The 22,226-nt window shown below is 42.5% G+C and overlaps 1 protein-coding gene across 1 annotated transcript in view; it reads left to right on the forward strand.

Moving 5' to 3' along the window:
• PRUNE2 (prune homolog 2 with BCH domain) overlaps nt 1-22,226 on the forward strand; it is a 263,046-nt gene that overhangs the window by 168,929 nt on the left and 71,891 nt on the right. The window contains exons 5-7 of the mRNA XM_040417057.1: nt 2,828-2,930; nt 20,250-20,381; nt 20,565-20,651. Coding sequence (XP_040272991.1) covers nt 2,828-2,930; nt 20,250-20,381; nt 20,565-20,651 — 322 coding nt within the window. The remainder of the gene's footprint in view (nt 1-2,827; nt 2,931-20,249; nt 20,382-20,564; nt 20,652-22,226) is intronic.

The raw sequence follows: 22,226 nt of genomic DNA on the forward strand, positions 1-22,226 counted from the left end.
GTATATCACGCATGGAAGATGCGACTGCCACTGTTCCCAGATCCATATCCGAGCTTAATACTAAAGCAGAACTCTGGAAACAGAAAGCAGATGACCTAGAAAATAAGCTCCGGAGAAATAATATAAGAATCATTGGCTTGCCTGAAAGAGCGGAGGGCCGAGCACCAGATGAGTTTATAGAAAAGTGGATAAAATAACTTTTTCCGGATGCAAACTTCTCTTTGGCCTTTGCAGTTGAAAGGGCTCATAGAGTGCCAGCTAGACCTCCACCACTGTAGCCCCACCTCGTCCCATGTTTGCAAGATTTCTCAATTGCAAAGATAGAGACAAGATATTGGCTCTAGCCAGAAGACGGCAAAAAATCAAATACGACAATAACAGTCTCCATCTTTCCAGATTTTTCCATGGAGCTGCAAAAACAACGCGCCACCTTCATGGATGTAAAACGTCGGCTGAGAGAGGCCAACATACCCTATTCCATGGGATATCCTGCGAAATTAAGAGTGGTAGATGGAGATAGAGCAGTTTTCTTTACCTCTCCCGGAGAAGTTGCTGAGTAGCTAGCCTTACGGCGAAGATCACCAAGAAGAGGGAACCCTTGAAACTCTCTAAAGACTAGTCACCAAAAGGAGCCATTGGACTGGCTAGGCTAAGTTGAAATACCGGGGCCTGGTGCAGTCACTGTACTCTTACACCGGGCCATGGGGGTCTCAAAACAACTCTCAAATGACCTGAAGACAAAGATTGTTCACCATCATGGTTTTAGGGGAAGGATACAGAAAGCTGTCTCACAGATTTCAGCTGTCTGTTTCCACAGTTAGGAACATATTGAGGAAATGGAAGACCACAGGTCAGTTTAAGTTAAGGCTCGAAGTGGCAGACCAAGAAAAATCTCGGATAGACAGAAGCGACGAATGGTGAGAACAGTCAGAGTCAACCCACAGACCAGCACCAAAGACCTACAACATCATCTTGCTGCAGATGGAGTCACTGTGCATCGTTCAACCATTCGACGCACTTTACACAAGGAGATGCTGTATGCGAGAGTGATGCAGAGGAAACCATTTCTCCGCCCACAGCACAAAAAGTGCCGCTTGAGGTGGGCTAAAGCACATTTGGACAAGCCAGCTTAATTTTGGAATAAGGTGCTGTGGACTGATGAAACTAAAATTGAGTTATTTGGCCATAACAAGGGGCGTTATGCATGGAGGAAAAAGAACACAGCATTCCAAGAAAAACACCTGCTACCTACAGTAAAAAATGGTGGTGGTTCCATCATGCTGTGGGGCTGTGTGGCCAGTGCAGGGACTGGGAATCTTGTCAAAGTTGAGGGACGCATGGATTCCACTCAGTATCAGCAGATTCTGGAGACCAATGTCCAGGAATCAGTGACAAAGCTGAAGCTGCGTCGGGGCTGGATCTTTCAACAAGACAACGACCCTAAACACTGCTCAAAACCCACTAAGGCATTTATGCAGAGGAACAAGTACAACGTTCTGGAATGGCCATCTCAGTCCCCAGACCTGAATATAATTGAAAATCTGTGGTGTGACTTAAAGAGAGCTGTCCATGCTCGGAAGCCATCAAACCTGAATGAACTAAAGATGTTTTATAAAGAGGAATGGTCCAAAATACCTTCAACCAGAATCCAGACTCTCATTGGAACCTACAGGAAGCGTTTAGAGGCTGTAATTTCTGCAAAAGGAGGATCTACTAAATATTTATTTCATTTTTTTTTGTGGTGCCCAAATTTATGTACCTGCCTAATTTTGTTTAAACAATTATAGCACACTTTCTGTAAATCCAATAAACTTCATTTTACTTCTCAAATATCACTGTGTGTGTCTCCTATATGATATATTTAACTGACATTTAACAACCAACGATTTATACAGGAAAATCATGACGATTAACAAGGTTGCCCAAACTTTCGCATCCCACTGTATATTGTTCTTTTCTGTACGGTGAATAAATAATTGTTGCGGCGTCGGAGGAATTCAACACCAGTGACGACCACGTGTTATCGAATTTCAACTATTATCATTAGTTTTTTTTTCAAGAGGGGGGATTTCGTTAGTCATGTTTTTAATCCAATTTTATATTTTTAATTCTTTTAAACATATGTATTTGTACTGGCCTGCAGTAAAATTGATATCCATTGACTGTGTAACATACCTCCGGCCACATGATCACTTGATCTTTTCTGTCCGGTGAATGCCTAATGTTTGGGGCCTGTAGTCCAGTGGCCTACAGTAAAATTTGTATCCATTGACCGCATAATGTACCTCGAGCCACATAATCCGAATTTCTTTTATGTCAGGTGAATGCCTAATTTTTCAGGCTTGTACTCCCGTGGCCTAAAATAAAAATTTTCGAGGCTCCGACAGGGCACATTTCAGAGAATTTCCCTTTAAGACGCATTAAAATGTCCCCTGATTAAGATACATATTTTTTGTTGGAATTTTTGTCATTGATCCCCCTCTAGTATGTCACTGTCCATGTTGTGGGACTATTTGTACACTTCTACTAAGTATTTGGTGGCTGTAAATATGAGCTGAAGGTTTTTCAGGTTCGCCTGCCATTAAAGTGAATGGGGCCCGCCGCAAACTTGCGGTTCGCGAACATTTGATGTTCGTCCATCACTAGTGTACACATGTTATATATACATAATAGCACTGCCTGTGTACCAAATATCATGAAATGGTTTGAAAGAGGTTTTTTTACATCTTATCATACGTTATTGCACTGCCGTGACTCAGCCTAGGTGATGTTCTCCAAAATGCTTATGACTATTGTCTTTTGTAACAGAGCTGTGTTTTCTCTGCAGGTTACTATGGCGAGGGTGTGAACGCCATTATTGTGTTTGCTGCCTGTTTTCTGCCTGACAGCAGCCGCGCTGACTACAATTATGTCATGGAAAATCTTTTCCTGTGAGTACTTCCCATAAACATGGTCACATTCCTTATTGTGACAAGTCAACAGTAACATTTTGGTGCACTGCTTATGAAAACATACGGTTTCAGTTTATTTGAACAAAGAATACATTATTTTTTGCAAATGGTAGAAGACCAAAAGGATAGGTGTGGGAAATATGAAAAATAATGCATATATATAGTTTTCTGGAAAAACAAGATAAAAACTGCTGTTATAGAGCTTTATACACATAAAATATCTGAACAAAGATGTTCTGAATAACACCTATTTTAATGTCTTAGAATGACCCAGATGAGCCAATCATTTCTAAATTTCCAAATCAAAATTCTTTGGGATTCATCTCACACAAATCTCAAAATGGCAGCCACTATTTTATAGGTCAGAACACAGAGGAAGGCATCTTCTACCACAAAGGGATGCTTTTAGGACCATTTTTTAATTATAAAAAATCTGACAAGCACATTGTGTTATTAAACAGAATGTTTGTTACCACCGGCTACCATCCATTTACCCCATGGCATATATTTCCCTTAGACATTACGTTGTCGTGGCTTAAAAGGAGTTGAAACCAGTCCTACAAGACCTCAGTGTTAAAGATGACCTGTCACAATCCAAATAAGTGAGATAATTATATATTCTAGTTGTCCTTGCTTCCCTGAGCATGGTATGCTTACACCTATGAATATGCATCCCCCTCGTTCTGCAGTAATGTCCCCCAAGATTTTATGGCACCACACGTCAGTCTTAAAAGGGTTGTCCGGGTTCAGAGCTGAACCTGGACATACCCACATTTTTACTCAAGTAGCCCCTATAATATGAGCATGCTCTTCTTTGCCTTGCGCTGAACCCCTTTAAGTGACTAGCCACAGAGGTGTGGCTAGTCACTTCTCCTCTTTTCTAGGGGCGGTTCTCTCCACTGTAAGGTTTTTTCATAACGGAATGAGACAACACCACGGAGAAGAACCTTCTTTGCAGCATAGTGAGACAGCATAGTCAGACACTATGGTAGAGAAGAGCCCTCTTATCTGTGGCAGCGTTTTACTCTGGTATAAATGAGAAGTCCATCTGCTGGAAGCTATGGTACAGTGTGCTCTCACAAGTGCAAAATCACACTGCATCAGGCGGATTTCATCCTAGAAGGGAGACATCTACCGTAGCATAGAAGAGAAGCAACTAGCCACACTTCCATGACTAGTTCCTTCAGATTGACATGTACGATGCTAAAAATCTTGGGGGACCTAATTGCAGAACGGGGGGTGGGCGGAGGCAGCATGGCCAACTAAAATATATAAATATATCACTTTTTTGGATTGGAGACAGATCTTCTTTAAAGATGCACTGTAGGAATATTTTTTCTTTGCCTATATAATGCTGTATAGGACATTATTAAAGAATAACATAGAACCCCTTGTGTATGCCTTGTGTATACCTGCTTTAATTGATGTGTAATTTGTGGGTTGGCAGCCATCTTGATTCGTTCTTTCCTCAGATATGGTTTTCATAATAAATCCTAGATTTTTAATCATGCTTGTCTTTACAGGGGCACCACACAGCATTCCTCTGAGTCCTCTGAGGGCAGCTATAATAGATAAATGTCACAACTGCTGTCCCCTCACACTGCAAGGTCTCCATATTTTTCTATGGGATGCAGCTTGAGCCTACCTGTCATCTCTCTCCCCTATAAGCTCTTAAATAAAGGCAGTGTGAAGCTAAATTCCATAGAACTACACTGGAGAGTCAGCACACACAGTATAGACAGGCGGTCTATAGAATAAAAAAATTGGGCATAGGGGGCACACCAAATATGAATGAGTGCCAACCATGGTATTACTACACAACCATATGCAATAAAAAGAAAAGGAATACCACATTCAAGGCTGCACCTCTTATTATAAAAATATGAAATTTATTAGAAAGCACAAAAACTCAAGAGATAAAAACATTGTATACTATTGAAACAATGTGTGTGGACTGAATATGTATGGGTGTAGGGTGATATATCTACCGTGTTGAACAAAGTCAAACACTTGCAGTATAGACCCCAAGGACAAAATGAGGGAAAAAGAGCACCAAACCCCGTGTCAAAGTACAGTTGGAAAATAAAAATGGAATTGGAGTAGAAAGCACCACTTGCAGTAATAACTACTATGTTGCACAAAATATATCATAGAGCAATAGCGTGGAGTGAAGATAATGGGTACTCCGGACAGAAGACCCTGAGTACACACGGCTAATAGAGAAGGGACCGACTAAAACCATGTAGACATAATAAAAATAATATAAATAGTGTAGTAAAAAATGTGTAAACAATGTGGAGTGCCCCTTACGACAGTTTCACACAAATAAATAAAACTCATCAGGTAGTCATCAGGATAAGCATAATACACCTGTGACTTGAACCCCCCCGGCCAGGATCGCATGTAGAATCGTAGTGATGGAAGGCAGCAAAAATCCAGTGCTTCTGATCAATCACCTTTAATATGCATATGTGGCTCGATGCGTTTCGGGAACAACAATTCCCCTTCCTCAAGAGCATTACAGCTCCTGAGGAAGGGGAATTGTTGTCCCCGAATTGTTGTGTGAAACTGCCGTAAGGGGCACTCCACATTGTTTACACATTTTTTACTACACTATTTATATTATTTTTATTATGTCTACACGGTTTTAGTCGGTCCCTTCTCTATTAGCCGTGTGTACTCAGGGTCTTCTGTCCGGAGTACCCATTATCTTCACTCCATGCTATTGCTCTATGATATATTTTGTGCAACATAGTAGTTATTGCTGCAAGTGGTGCTTTCTACTCCAATTCCATTTTTATTTTCCAACTGTACTTTGACACGGGGTTTGGCGCTCTTTTTCCCTCATTTTGTCCTTGGGGTCTATACTGCAAGTGTTTGACTTTGTTCAACACGGTAGATATATCACCCTGCACACGCATTTACTATCTTGTTAAGTGTCTGTAACCACAAACACTTTCTGGAGCTGCCTTCCCCTCCCTCTTCCTCCTTCCCTCTTTTTCCTTATTTCTACCACCCCTGTCGGCGCCCGAATTTTTCATTCCTTTGGGATACGTCGTGATCCTGTCACGACCGCTATCCCAGCAGCAGTCGTGTCGCACCAGACGGAGGGGAAGGGGGACCCTTATCTACGGATGGGAAATAGAATGGCCACCCCTGACTAACCCTAAGCTGACACCTGTCTGCCCTGATACCCTAGACAGGGTGTGAACCCGTGCGGCGAGCAGGATGCCTAAACCCTCAGTCACCCTAACAAGACTAGACTAGGGAAAGGCCGATGGGAGCACTAGTCACCATCACTCGTGTCTAGGAGAACAACAGGGGAAGACAGCAACAAACAAACAATCTACAGCATAGATAGACTTATCCAGTCACGAGCAGAGAAGGCGATCCCAAACACGACAGTCCACGCCGGACAAGAGCTCCACAGCAACACCGTCAAACGATCTCCTTCAAAGGTCAGAATAGCACTGGAAGTAAGGACTATATCTGGCAATGACTGCAAGTGAAACTGAAACTAATATAGTAGCTTGGAGTGGCAGACAGGACTCACCTGAGAAGGATGCCTACAAACTCCCAGTCAGGACAAAAAGGTTCACAAGGCAAAACCGGATGACATACCCTGATCCACAGAGCAAACTCACAAGCTATCGCGAGTAGCAAGTCGCTGCGACCTTCTCCTCCCAGACCTGTCTGGATCAGTCACAGTCGTGACAGATCCCTACGGGTCTGAATTAACTTCCCCCTTTTTTTTTTCTCTGTTCTTTATATCCCTATGCGACAGACATCCTTCATTCATTCACACATCTCACACGCTGGGAGATCAGGCAGTTTGCCTCCGAACATTTGAACAATATGTATTGAGCTGGACAATGATTGCAACCCTGCTGGTTGTGGATCTTGCCCTATACTGGAACCTGTCTAAAAATGGTAGATTGTCACTACCCCACCCAACATGTTTCGCTGCGATGCGCCTTCGTCAGGGGAGTTGGGGTAATAGGCTATACGAAATAATTGTGGTTGAGTATAAATTCCAACAGACTTACCAGAAAAGTACGGTGAGCTGGATCACCTATCGATGATTTAGACCAAAAATATTTTGTAGCAGCAATACCATCCGTATGTGCTATGTTGGAGTACAATGATTCAACATCACATGTAACCAACAAAATATTTGGCGATAGAATGACATCATGTAAATTTCCAATCAAATGCATGGAATCGCGAACATACGACTTTAAACCTAAAACTTAAGGTTGAAGAAAAAAATCAAGGTAAATACTGGCCTGTTCACAAAGGTCACCAATTCCAGCCACAATCGGACGGCCAGGAGGGTTTTTAAGACTCTTATGGACCTTGGGGAGCATGTAAAAGATGGGAATGATGGGATGACAAACCTCCAAAAACTGGAATTCTCTCTTTGTGATTATATTTATACAAACCGGATTCCAAAAAACAAATTGTGAATAAAAACTGAATGCAATGATGTGGAGATGGCAAATGTCAATATTTTATTTGTAATAGAACGTAGATGACAGATCAAACGTTTAATCCGAGTAAATGTATCATTTTAAAGGAAAAATACGTTGATTCCAATTTTCACGGTGTCAACAAATCCCCAAAAAGTTGGGACAAGTAGCAATAAGAGGCTGGAAAAAGTAAATTTGAGCATAACGAAGAGCTGGAAGACCAATTAACACTAATAGGTCAATTGGCAACATGATTGGGTATAAAAAGAGCTTCTCAGAGTGGCAGTGTCTCTCAGAAGCCAAGATGGGTAGAGGATCACCAATTTCCACAATATCAGAAATGTGTTACCCAGCGAAAAATTGCAAAGACTTTGCATCTATCATCATCAACTGTGCATAACATCATCCGAAGATTCCGAGAATCTGGAACAATCTCTGTGCGTAAGGGTCAAGGTCGTAAAACCATACTGGATGCCCGTGATCTCCGGGCCCTTAAACGACACTGCACCACAAACAGGAATGCTACTGTAAAGGAAATCACAGAATGGGCTCAGGAATACTTCCAGAAACCATTGTCAGTGAACACAATCCACCGTGCCATCCGCCGTTGCCAGCTGAAACTCTACAGTGCAAAGAAGAAGCCATTTCTAAGCAAGATCCACAAGCTCAGGCGTTTTCACAGGGCCAGGGATCATTTAAAATGGAGTGTGGCAAAATGGAAGACTGTTCTGTGGTCAGACGAGTCACGATTCAAAGTTCTTTTTGGAAATCTGGGACGCCATGTCATTCAGACCAAAGAGGACAAGGACAACCCAAGTTGTTATCAACGCTCAGTTCAGAAGCCTGCATCTCTGATGGTATGGGGTTGCATGAGTGCATGTGGCATGCGCAGCTTGCATGTCTGGAAAGGCACCATCAATGCAGAAAAATATATTCAGGTTCTAGAACAACATATGCTCCCATCCAGACATCATCTCTTTCAGGGAAGACCCTGCATTTTTCAACAAGATAATGCCAGACCACATTCTGCATCAATCACAACATCATGGCTGCGTAGGAGAAGGATCCAGGTACTGAAATGGCCAGTCTGCAGTCCAGATCTTTCACCTATAGAGAACATTTGGCGCATCATAAAGAGGAAGGTATTAGACAAGAATGGGAGAGCATTCCTATTTATAAACTTGAGAAACTGGTCTCCTGGGTCCCCAGATGTCTATTGAGTGTTGTAAGAAGAAGGGGAGATGCCACACAGTGGTGAAAATGGCCTTGTCCCAACTTTTTGGGGATTTGTTGACACCATGAAATTCTGATTCAACATATTTTTCCCTTAAAATGGTACATTTTCTCAGTTTAAACTTTTGTTCCGTGATTTATGTTCTATTCTGAATAAAATATTAGAAGTTGGCACCTCCACATCATTGCATTCAGTTTTTATTCACGATTTGTATAGTGTCCCAACTTTTTTGGAATCCGGTTTGTATTAATTGCTGTAGTTAAAAGCTTGTCCAATTTTTTCTTGAATACTTCCATCAGATCTAAGGGCAATGGAGTGTAAAAAGATCTATTATTGAGTTGTCTCTTTGCTCCAGAAACATAGAGGCCTATATCCCTCAGAACAACAGTCCCACCTTTATCCACCTCCTTAATCACAAATGATGTATTATGTTGTAAGTTCCGGATTTCTGCCATGAATACTATTCGGTCTCAATTTCTGGATCTCCTGTAAAATTGCATGAAAAAACAAATCAATGTTGAGAAAAAGGCCTAAAGAAGGTGTAATGGTAAAAGGTCTGCATAAAGTAAAACACCTCGTACCTGTATTGGAGTCGTCTAAGAAAACCCCCCGTTCATCTTCCGCAAGGTCATAAACCATCGATAGGTGATCATACATCAATCTAAAACACAACTGACGGCAAAACTCAAACTTATCCAGCATACTCATTCGTGAAAAAGAGAAGCCTTTCTCTAGTACTGACTTCTCATCTGCTGATAATACATGTGAAGAGAGGTTAATCACCTGGAGAGAGTCAGAACTTATAGGGTCTATTGCTGCTGTAGATGTTTCTTGTGGAACGGTGGATAGTTGTTGCCCTTGCGGTGTTGAGGGCCTCTTTTTTTGGGATTTACGTAATCCCCTCCTAATCCTCCGTCGTCGCTGGTTTCGGATAAAAAATCCCCATCGCTGCTATTTTCAGAAACCACAGTTTTTGCTGCCATATTTACACTCCTAGTCCATCTCTGGCCACGTGTATTTCCAGTATGTTTCCATTTAACTACTTCCAGACCAGGCCATTTACCCCCTTCCTGACCAGGCCTAATTTTGCAAATGTCACTTTATGTGGTAATAACTTTGGAACGCTTTTACTTATCCAAGCCATTCAGAGGTTGTTTTTTTTGTGACACATTGTACTTCATGTTAATGTTAAATTTGAGTCAATATGTTTTACCTTTATATTTAAAAAAAATCCAAAAGTTAATGAAAATTTGAAAAAATTCACTGTTTTCTAAATTTGAATCTCTCTGCTTTTAATAAAGATAGTAATGCCTCATAATATATTCATTAATTAACATTCCCCATATACAGTCAGGTCCATAAATATTGGGACATGGACACAATTCTAACATTTTTGGCTCTATACACCACTACAATGGATTTGAAATGAAACAAACAAGATGTGCTTTAACTGCAGTCTGTCAGCTTTAATTTGAGGGTATTTACATCCAAATCAGGCGAACGTGTAGGACAGTTTGCATATGTGCCTCCCACTTGTTAAGGGACCAAAAGTAATGGGACAGAATAATAATCATAAACCAAACTTTCACTTTTTAATACTTCTTTGCAAATCCTTTGCAGTCAATTACAGCCTTAAGTCTGGAACGCATAGACATCACCAGACGCTGGGTTTCATCCCTGGTGATGCTCTGCCAGGCCTCTACTGCAACTGTCTTCAGTTCCTGCGTGTTCTTGGGGCATTTTCCCTTCAGTTTTGTCTTCAGCAAGTGAAATACATGCTCAATCGGATTCAGGTCAGGTGATTGACTTGGCCATTGCATACCATTCCACTTCTTTCCCTTAAAAAACTCTTTGGTTGCTTTTGCAGTATGCTTTGGGTCATTGTCCATCTGCACTGTGAAGCACCGTTCAATGAGTTCTGAAGCATTTGGCTTAATTTTGAGCAGATAATATTGCCCGAAAGACTTCAGAATTCATCTTGCTGCTTTTGTCAGCAGTCACATCATCAATAAATACAAGAGAACCAGTTCCATTGGCAGCCATACATACCCACGCCATGACACTACCACCACCATGCTTCACTGATGAGGTGGTATGCTTAGGATCATGAGCAGTTCCTTTCCTTCTCCATATTCTTCTCTTCCCATAACTCTGGCACAAGTTGATCTTGGTCTCATCTGTCCATAGGATGTTGTTCCAGAACTGTGAAGGCTTTTTTAGATGTCGTTTGGCAAACTCTAATCTGGCCTTACTGTTTTTGAGGCTCACCAATGGTTTACATCTTGTGGTGAACCCTCTGTATTCACTCTGGTGAAGTCTTCTCTTGATTGTTGACTTTGACACACATACATCTACCTCCTGGAGAGTGTTCTTGAACTGGCCAACTGTTTTGAAGGGTGTTTTCTTCACCAGGGAAATAAATTCTTCGGTCATCCACACAGTTGTTTTCCGTGGTCTTCTGGGTCTTTTGGTGTTGCTGAGCTCACCGGTGCGTTACTTCTTTTTAAGATGTTCCAAACAGTTGTTTTGGCCACGCCTAATTTTTTTGCTATCTCTCTGATGGGTTTGTTTTTTTTTTTTTTTCAGCCTAATGATGGCTTGCTTCACTGATAGTGACAGCTCTTTGGATCTCATCTTGTGAGTTGACAGCAACAGATTCCAAATGCAAATAGCACACTTGAAATGAAACTCTGGACCTTTTTTTCTGCTCATTGTAATTGGGATAATGAGGAATAACACCACGCCTGGCCATGGAACAGCTGAGAAGCCAATTGTCCCATTACTTTTGGTCCCTTAACCAAGTGGAGCCACATATGAAAACTGTTGTAATTCCTATACCGTTCACCTTATTTGGATGTAAATACCCTCAAATTAAAGCCGACAGTCTGCAGTTAAAGCACATCTTGTTAGTTTCATTTCTAATCCATTGTGGTGGTGTATAGAGCCAAAAATGTTGAATTGTGTCGATGTCCCAATATTTATGGACCTGACTGTATATATATATATATATATATATATATATGCACATATGTATGGTGGGGCTATTTAAAGTATATCTTTGATCTGTATTATTATCATTTTCTATAACTTGATCTTTTTTTATGATTTATTTATATATACTTTTTTTGTGTTTTGGATGGTGCTGCCCAATTTGCATTTATTTATATATTTTATTACTTTATACAAAATATCATAATTTCGTTTTGCTTGCTGTTTCCATTACTCTTGTCTGGCATGCATGATGACACGCATAGTTTGTATCCTGATCCATTAATTTCTATCGGTATGATGTGTTTACGGTCTTTGGAACACATCGCTTACTCACTTCCGGTCATGCGCCATCTTGCGCATGCCCATTTCACCATCGGAGATGCCGGAATACACTTTGCGGCGCCATTTATGATCTGGCATGGGTTATGCACCGGGAACCACAATGAATCCTTCTCCTTGCTTCCGGCACGTTTATTCTCTATACAGGTGATGCTTATTTGCAATTAATTGTGTATTGTATATATACTTTGCACAGGAAAAAAAAGCACTCTGCAAACTCAAATAAAGTACATAATGCCATAATTATAGAAAACATTCTGGTGCTAATGCTACGCTTATTTTGCAAATTTTAGATTCTTGGCAAATACATTTTGTACAAAATTATTTGTGCCCGTCTGCCAAACGTCAAGGCGATCTCTATCAGACGGGAACCTAACACCTAAATCCTACCTGTTATGTGCCATAATGGCCACCATAAAATTCAGAGAGTTGCAGGTTCCACATGCATGCTGGGTCCACTCTGCCTTTTACCATTTTTGGTGCCATAACGGCCTCCATTAAATCCAGGGATGCAGGTACCAACATGCATGCTGAGCCCACTCTATACCTCTCCTCGGTGCCAATTGGATTCCAATAAATACAATGAGAGCAAGCTATAGCTTTATACTTAAGGTCCATTCACACATCCTATGTGTTTGGCGGATCTGCAAAACACGGACCACCGGCAATGTGCGTTCCGCATTTTGCAGACCGCACATTACCGGCACTATAATAGAAAATGCCTAATCTTGTCCGCAATTGCGAACAAGAATAGGACATGTTCTATTTTTTTTCGGGAACGGAATTGTGGACCCGGGAAGTGCGGATCCACGCATTTCCGGATCCGGACAGCACATAGTGTGGCCCTATAGAAATGAATGGGTCCGCAGTTTCCTTTCCGCAAAAATGCGGAACAGAATTGCGGATGTGTGAATGGACCTTTACTCTAATTAAAATCAGCCTATGGGGCAGACAGGCTAGTCAGGAGTGCAAGACCAAAATGAGTCAGCACACCTCCAGCTCCAATACAACTACAATAAAAGGGGGTCAGTCAGCACATCCCAATGTGCAGGTGCACGCTGCTGTGGCTAGAAACATACAGGAAAAAAAGGACAATGCAGCAGCACTCTGCAAACACAAATAAAGTACAATATGCAGGTACCAACATGTATATATACCTTGCACATTTACTCTAGCCCATGGACCCGTGAGGAAGCCAGTTTGACATGGCGATACGCGTGGGGCGTATTCCCCTTCACACCATGCCTGCTGATTTGTACACCATGACAAGTATTTTTGATGGCTTATTTATTATTTATTTGGTCATATTCATGCATTTTTGCATCATTCTGGCGGTACTTGTATGTTTCCATATAGAAACTGGTGTGTGTAGGGCATGGGCGTAGGAAGCGGGGGGGACGGATCCCTCCCAGGAAATAATGCGGGGGGGACAGGTATGGTCAAATCCCCACCAGCGGCAGCGGGGCAATGTGTGCGGCGGCGGCGGGGCAGGCACTGAGATGAGCGCTTCCATTGTGGAAGCGAAGCGCTCATCTCCATAGTGATCTGTTTGTATCGCCATCCTCAGGACAGCGATACAAACAAAAGGCTGCGGAGGAGCAGGGCAGGGAGGTGTGTCCCCTTTCCTGTTCCTCTGATAGGCTGCCGGCACTACTAGGCCGGCAGCCTATCAGAGGCCCGGCGTAGGCGGCACGATGACGTCATCGCGCGCCTGAGCCATACAGCCGTTGGAGTCGGGACACAGTGACAGGCCGGAAGAGGCCTCCATCGCATCGCTCCAAAGAGGTAAGTATAAGTGTTAATTATTTTATTTTTTATATATACAATACTTTGTTTTACTGGCACATGATTGGGGGGGGGCTATTACTGGCACTTGATTGGTGTGGGGGTCTATTACTGGCACTTGATTGGGGGGTGCTATTACTGGCACTTGATTGGGGGGCTATTACTGGCACTTGATTGGGGGGGCTATTACTGGCACTTGATTGGGGGGGCTATTACTGGCACATGATTGGGGGGGCTATTACTGGCACTTGATTGGGGGGGCTATTACTGGCACATGATTGGGGGGGCTATTACTGGCACTTGATTGGGGGGGGCTATTACTGGCACATGATTGGGGGGCTATTACTGGCGCATGATTGGGGGGCTATTACTGGCACATGATTGGGGGGCTATTACTGGCACATGATTGGGGGGGCTGCTATTACTGGCACATGATTGGGGGCGCTGTTATTACTGGCATATGATTGGAGGGGGCTGTTATTACTGGCACATGATTGAGGGGGCTGTTATTACTGGCACATGATTGGGGGGCTGTCATTACTGGCTAATGAGAGGCACTGGGGGCTGATGAGAGACACTGGGGGGCTGATGAGAGGCACTGGGGGGCTGATGAGAGGCACTGGGGCTGCTATGAGGCATGGGGCTCTTATCTGAGGTCTGATTGGGGGTCATTCATATTGGGGTCTGAGCTGAGGTGTGATCTGAGGTCTTATTAACATTGGGGATCTTATTGGGGCTGTTAGCTGAGGTCTGATTAACATTGGGGGTCTGATTGATGGTCTGACCTGAGGTGTAATGAAAAATATTTTTTTATTATTGTGTCCACTTCTAGCCCGGAGCCCAGCTGCCCAGAGCACTGGTCCGGAGCAGCTTGGAGAAAAAGGCCTCACAGTCTCCCACACTCCTTCTGCCCGGCCAAGCCAGCCAGCACCCCTGAGGCCAAGCCAGCCAGCACCCCTGAGTCTTCAGAACTGTAAGTGTGTGTGTGTGGGGGGGGGGGTTCACACACACACACTTAAAATTTAACGATATAAACAACTCGCAATTTATTGAATAAGAATATACCCGGCGAGCAAAAATGCTGTCCCCCCCAGATTTTTTGGGGTTCCTACACCCATGGTATAGGGTTGTGTGTTGGATACATATTCAGTCCACATACATTATTTCAATAGTATACAATGTTTTTATCTCTTGAGTTTTTGTGCTTTCTAATAAATTTCATATTTTTATAATAAGAGGTGCAGCTTTGTTGATACGGTATTCCTTTTTCTTTTCATTGCATTAACTAGATACTATATACATAAGAACCATGAGGATGGAGATAGGAAGGAGAAAGCCACCAGGGCTGCTGGTCAGACTTGAGGTCACATGACCAGGTTCCAATAATAAAAAGTTTCAAACTTAAGGATGCAATTGAGTTTAAAGTGTAAAAAATTACACGACTAGTATACTTGTGTTGAGTTTGCAATATTACTGTTTGTAAAATAAAAAAAATAAAAAAAACCTGGAGTGCTATTTAAACATGACTTTTCAGGGCAAATAGGCACTTTTGATCTACGACTGATTTGACCGAATTGGACCTGAAACTAATTTGGGGAAATTCTTTCAGCTCCTAAACCAATTGTTAATTTATGTCATGTGATAGTATTGTCAAGGCCAGTAGTGGCTTTAAATTTTGAGATTATTAAGTGCTGCAAAGCATATGAGTAAGGTTAGCATCACGGCCACAGCCAATTACTGTCCTCATCTGTATACGTTATACTGATTTATACAAAAATTTGTTTCGCAAACCAGGTCAGGTGCTGCATGTGCATAGGTTCCCACCCCAAGTAATATTTTTTATACAAAGATCACAGCAGATAAAAGTAATGTTCTTGTGCTTTTCTTTTATTTTGTTTCAAAATTGAAGCATAGTGACATACGGCAATACGTGTAAACGTTTTCGGCTATGCAAAGCCTTCCTCAGACACTGTGCCGCAGAGTGGTGTGGATATAGTGAAAAAGATGGTGATAATTACGCCAGTAGAAACGGAGCTATGCTCCAAATACTCCAGTAATCAGGAAGGATGTATTCAATTTTGTATCTTCCCTAATGTACACTCCTATTAGCCTTTATTGACATTTACATTTTGAGGTGAAAATTTTTAATCGGTAATTGTAAGCCAAAACCAGGAGTGGAACCTAAAAATAGAGAAAATATGGGGGAAAAAAGATTTGTACCTGATGCGAAATACTGACCTAAATATGCAAGTGTGAATAAGGCTAAATTTGTAATTACCGAACATGTACTTATGTTCTGTAATTATTAACTAGGATAGAGCGAGCCAAGTGTAATCCAACTCCCTTTGCACCAAGTATACTAGCACTGGTCATAAACGCATGTGATTCTAGATGCAAATAGCCTTCATTACACCTGCATATAAGATGAAATTCACAATGCTGCTTCCAGAATAGCTCAGTCACCTGGAAAAACACTATAAAAAACCCATTGTTAGGATTTATAGAAACACAAAGCTGCCCTTTCTATTCTGCCATACTCAGATGACATGAGAGGCCGGAAGGCATGTATTTGAGGAATAGATGTGAAATAAACAAATAGTAAGGATCAGTTGCTATAGAGCACAACTTGCATATACTGCTGTAGCGATTTACTTCTTATTTTAGACCTCTTGAGTAGTGTTCTGTCTTCATACACGTTCACACAGTGTGCAGTCTGACATTCAGCATAAACCATTCCTGTCTTCCAAATAAGAGGACTGTTTTTTGTAGTCTAACTTGTTTATTGGTCAACAGGTCGTACATATGTGATGATTATATACGATTGATGATGATTTGGTAAAACAAGATTGTTTGAAAAAACTACAAGAATTCAAATAACATGAATAAGTATTAAGCATATCATGTACTATAACATTACATTAATACTGAAGCATGTAGTAAATGGCTGTCTGTACATAAGATTGCATTGCTAGCTAACAGTAACAACAACTGCCAATTGCAATTACAACTAGCTGAACAGCTCTGCAACACACAATATCCCTGAAACAAAGGTAGATCTTATTACCAAATCATATTACCAGATATGCTTTTACAAGGATGGTGGAGTATGAGGAGACATGCATAGGACAGCTCTGCTGATGTGTCTGGAGACTTCTCTTTCCTAGGATGCTTTGCACTCCCACAATGCAGTGCACCACCCACAGAGATCCGCCACATTACAGCAAAAATGCAGAGAATCTACTGGATACAAACGCTGCACACTGACCTCTGCGGATCAATGAATTTACAGAGCGTAGTATAAAATAAAAAGAATTTCATCTATTAAGATGCCTTTAGAAATCTGGCTCTGTGTACTTAACATGGTCAAATGTAAAAAGTTTGGCTTCAGTGAAATATCCTCCTAGTGATGGGAATGTCAAGGAGAGGTAGTCACATTACATAGAATAACCACATCATCCCTGTATTCTGGAGCAATGGACTCAGTTTAGTATTCCCTTAAAAAAAATACTGTCATCATGAACTTTAGTGCAGTCTGCAGGCAGCATGGTATAGAGCGGGGAGGAGCTGAACAGATTGATATAATAGTTTTGTGGGAAGAGATTCCGGAAAATGTGTAATTTAGGCTCATGCACACGACCTTTGTGTGCATCCGTGGCCGTTGCTTCCGTTTTTTTTCGCGGACCCATTGACTTTCAATGGGTCCGTGGAAAAAATCTGAAAATGCACCGTTTTGCAGCCGCATCCGTGATCCGTGTTTCCTGTCTGTCAAAAAATATGACCTGTCCTATTTTTATGACGGACAACGGTTCAAGAACCCATTCAAGTCAATGGGTCCGTGAAAAAACACGGATGCACACAAGATTGGCATCCGCATCCGTGATCCGTGGCCGTAGGTTACTTTCATACAGACGGATCCGAAGATCCGTCTGCATAAAAGCTTTTTCTGAGCTGAGTTTTCACTTTGTGAAAACTCAGAACCGACAGTATGTTCTAACACAGACGCGTTCCCATAGTGATGGGGACGCTTCTAGTTAGGAATATACTACGAATTGTGTACATGACTGCCCCCTTGCTGCCTGGCAGCACCCGATCTCTTACAGGGGCTGTGATCCGCACAATTAACCCCCTGCTGCACCTGAGGGGTAAATTGTGCATATCATAGCCCCCTATAAGAGATCAGGGGCTGCCAGGCAGCAGGGGGCAGACCCCCCCTCCCCCCCCCCTAGTTTTAATTTCAGCTTTTTCTGAGCTGAGTTTTCACTTTGTGAAAACTCAGAACCGACAGTATATTCTAACACAGACGCGTTCCCATAGTGATGGGGACGCTTCTAGTTAGAATATACTACGAATTGTGTACATGACTGCCCCCTGCTGCCTGGCAGCACCCGATCTCTTACAGGGGGCTGTGATCCGCAAAATTAAATACTACGAATTGTGTACATGACTGCCCCCTGCTGCCTGGCAGCACCCGATCTCTTACAGGGGGCTGTGATCCGCACAATTAACCCCTGCTGCACCTGAGGGGTTAATTGTGCATATCATAGCCCCCTATAAGAGATCAGGGGCTGCCAGGCAGCAGGGGGCAGACCCCCCTCCCTCCCCAGTTTTAATTTCATTGGTGGCCAGTGCGGCCCCCCCCGGCCCCCCCTCCCTCTATTGTAATATCATTGGTGGCCAGTGTGCGGCCTCCCCCTCCCCGATCATTGGTGGCAGCGGAGAGTTCCGATCGGAGTCCCAGTTTAATCGCTACTGCAGGCCTGGTTGCCATGGTTACTTAGCAATGCGCCGCACAGACCTGTCACTTACCAGTAGGAGGAGCTCCCGGCCGGTCACAGACAGCGCAGCAGGTAAGTATGATGCTTCTAATATTGTAATATTGCTAAGTAACCATGGCAACCAGGCCTGCAGTAGCGTCCTGGTTGCCATGGTTACCGATCGGAGCCCCAGCGATTAAACTGGGACTCCGATCGGAACTCTCCGCTGCCACCAATGATCGGGGGGGGGGGGGAGAGGGGAGGCCGCACACTGGCCACCAATGATATTACAATAGAGGGAGGGAGGGGGGGGCCGGGGGAGGCCGCACACTGGCCACCAATGATATTACAATAGAGGGAGGGAGGGGGGGCCGGGGGAGGCCGCACACTGGCCACCAATGATAATACAATAGAGGGGGGGCCGCACACTGGCCACCAATGATAATACAATAGAGGGAGGGAGGGGGGGCCGGGGGGGGCCGCACACTGGCCACCAATGATATTCAAACTGGGGAGGGAGGGGGGTCTGCCCCCTGCTGCCTGGCAGCACCCGATCTCTTACAGGGGGCTATGATATGCACAATTAACCCCTTAGGTGCGGCACCTGAGGGGTTAATTGTGCGGATCAAAGCCCCCTGTAAGAGATCTTGTGCTGCCAGGCAGCAGGGGGCAGTCATGTACACAGTTCGTAGTATATTCTAACTAGAAGCGTCCCCATCACTATGGGAACGCCTCTGTGATAGAATATACTGTCGGATATGAGTTTCACGATCTAACTCATATCCGACAGTATATTCTAACATAGAGGCGTTCCCATGGTGATGGGGACGCTTCAAGTTAAAATATACCATCGGATTGGAGAAAACTCTGATCCGATGGTATAATAGGGACTCCTGACTTCACATTGAAAGTCAATGGGGGACGGATCCGTTTGAAATTGCACCATATTGTGTCAACGTCAAACGGATCCGTCCCCATTGACTTGCATTGTAATTCAGGACGGATCCGTTTGGCTCCGCACGGCCAGGCGGACACAAAACAACTTTTTTTTCATGTCTGTGGATCCTTCAAAAATCAAGGAAGACCCACGGACGAAAAAACGGTCACGGATCACGGACCAACGGAACCCCGTTTTGCGGACCGTGAAAAAATACGGTCGTGTGCATGAAGCCTTATACATTTACATTTCTGCATTTTCTGAGCAACTATCTATGGATACATACTTACACAATGAAGGCTATCAATTGCAGATAAGGTGGCCCCCATGTACAACTAAGTTCAAAAAGAGCAAAGATTAAATGTACAAATTGCAAATTTTGCTGCATCTTTTCTTACAAAGCTGTCAATCAATCTGCTTAGTTCCCTCTGCTTTATAACATGCCACTAGCATATTTGACTGCATTTCATGGTGACATGTTCTTTCTCGGTCCGTTTAAGAGGTTATTTCACAATGACTGCACTTTTCCAAATGAATAGGGGGCATACGGTTTATAAACATCATAAACGTGGTCTATTACATAGAGAGGGGGGGGGCCACGTACAAAAAGAAGCTTTCACCATGAGGAATTGCTTGGTTGGTCAAAATTTTTGAACAGCTGATATTGCCCTGGATTTCAAAAGCAAGGCTCTCACGATCAAATGATGCGAAAGTGAAGGAACATGAGACAACTCTATGATATACAGTACTAAAATATAGTATTTTGCTGTGTTTCCTAATTTTTTCTAGATATGTAATAAGCACTTTGGAACTCATGGTAGCAGAGGACTACATGATTGTCTACTTAAATGGAGCCACGCCAAGAAGAAAGATGCCAGGACTTGGATGGATGAAGAAGTGTTACCAAATGATAGATAGACGGTGAGTATCAGTACATTGTGTGCTCTCTGCAAGGTGTTTTTAGCTCAAGCTGCTCTTCTCCAGGTCATGTAATGTTTGCACAAGCTGCTATGATTGTTTCACAAAAATGTTTCTATGGTAATAAATGATGTAAATCTTGGATGGCCAACACACATGCATTAACTACTTTATGCCTTATCACAGGCTAAGGAAGAACCTAAAGTCATTCATTATCGTTCATCCATCTTGGTTTATCAGAACTATATTAGCCGTGACACGTCCTTTCATAAGGTAAATATGAATCTATTGACTTGACCCACCCATTGTTCGATATCATATTAGTTGATACTATCACTATTCTCATGAACAAGCATTCCCAGTCCCCTATACTAGAAGTTAAGGCCACACATGCCCTGTAATTCTTCATTAAAGTCTATGGGAGATATAGAGACAACTGTTGGGTCATTTGTAGCATATCCTATCAATATCTGCTATTATAGTATGTAATGGGGGAGCCAAAGTTTACTGTGTTTTACAGTTTTTGATGATATCGTGTTCCATACTTTTTGACATTAGTTCAGCAATAATTCTGATACAAATAGCCATAAGGGTTGTGGAGAAATCTTGTTGCTAATTTGTGCAGTGACACAAAATAAATTTACCAGGTAACGTAGTAGACATTCCTAAATTACATACAGTTCACGCCTGATTGGAACGTTAAAATAAAAATAAAAAAGAATGTATTTATGACTTTATTAAACTTGGGGGCATATACCCAAATAGGTCAATTCAGGCTAGTTTGTGCAGTGCCCCAAACACTACGCTGGATACCCTGGACACCATCAAGATTGAGGTGTAGCGGATTTCTATGTAAGATGATTATGGTAGCATTTCCCCATTTATTGTATTTTTTAATTCCATCATTTTTATTATGAATTTTCACAATAAAGTATAGCAGGGTTTAGCATAACAGAATAAAGTATAGTGGTCGCAGCCACAAAGGTAGACATATACAAGTTATATAATCGTCAAATAGTATGTAAGATACTGTGCTGTAATAAAAAGGAGTGGAGGACAGTACACATAGAGAGAGTACATGGAAATTAGTATCAATGGCTTCCATAACATCAGTAGTACAAACCAGAATTCACAATTGTGTTCATTTCAGTAGTAATTATCGGTATGACAGAAACGTCTTCATTAAGGAACAAGGTGACTACCTATGCTGATGCTAGCCAGTTGTAAATTTTCCAGTAACCTAACTCGGAAACTACAAGTAAACTAAAACTAAAAAAGAGAGATCCAACCCTTAAAGAGGCCCAACTATGGGAGGGACCCAGCTATGAGGACGCTAAAAGCATTTTAGGACTTTTCCATTAAGAGGAATCCGTACAGGTGAGGATTAATCTAGCGGGGAAGATCGACGGATGGGTCATCCAGGGGCCCCATGTGCACTCATATTTCACAGGAGAAAGCATTTGAAGGTGGAAGCATCTTTTCGTACCAGCAGGTTGTATTTAAGTCCAATTATCACTTCTGTAATGTCAGGGGCGGTTAGGCTTTTCCAGTGACGAGTTACAATTAATTTAGCACTAAGTAGAGGCATGTCCTACTATGGGTCTGTAGGAAGGGTGTATCTATTGAATGCCTAAAAATAAAGAGCAAGTCTGGGGACGGAGGTATTGCAAAACTTGGTCAATTCCCTAGTAGCGCAAATACCTGTCTCCAGAAATTAGCAATAATTGGGCACGACCACAGGATTTGGAATAATGAACCCACATTCCCACATCCCCTCCAGCATAAGGGAGAGGTTAGAAGGGTAATTTATATGTGGTCTTTGGGTGGTGCGAAAGTACCAATTTAGAT

The sequence above is a fragment of the Bufo bufo genome, chromosome 2, assembly GCF_905171765.1.
Source record: "Bufo bufo chromosome 2, aBufBuf1.1, whole genome shotgun sequence".
NCBI classification, from domain to species: domain Eukaryota; kingdom Metazoa; phylum Chordata; class Amphibia; order Anura; family Bufonidae; genus Bufo; species Bufo bufo.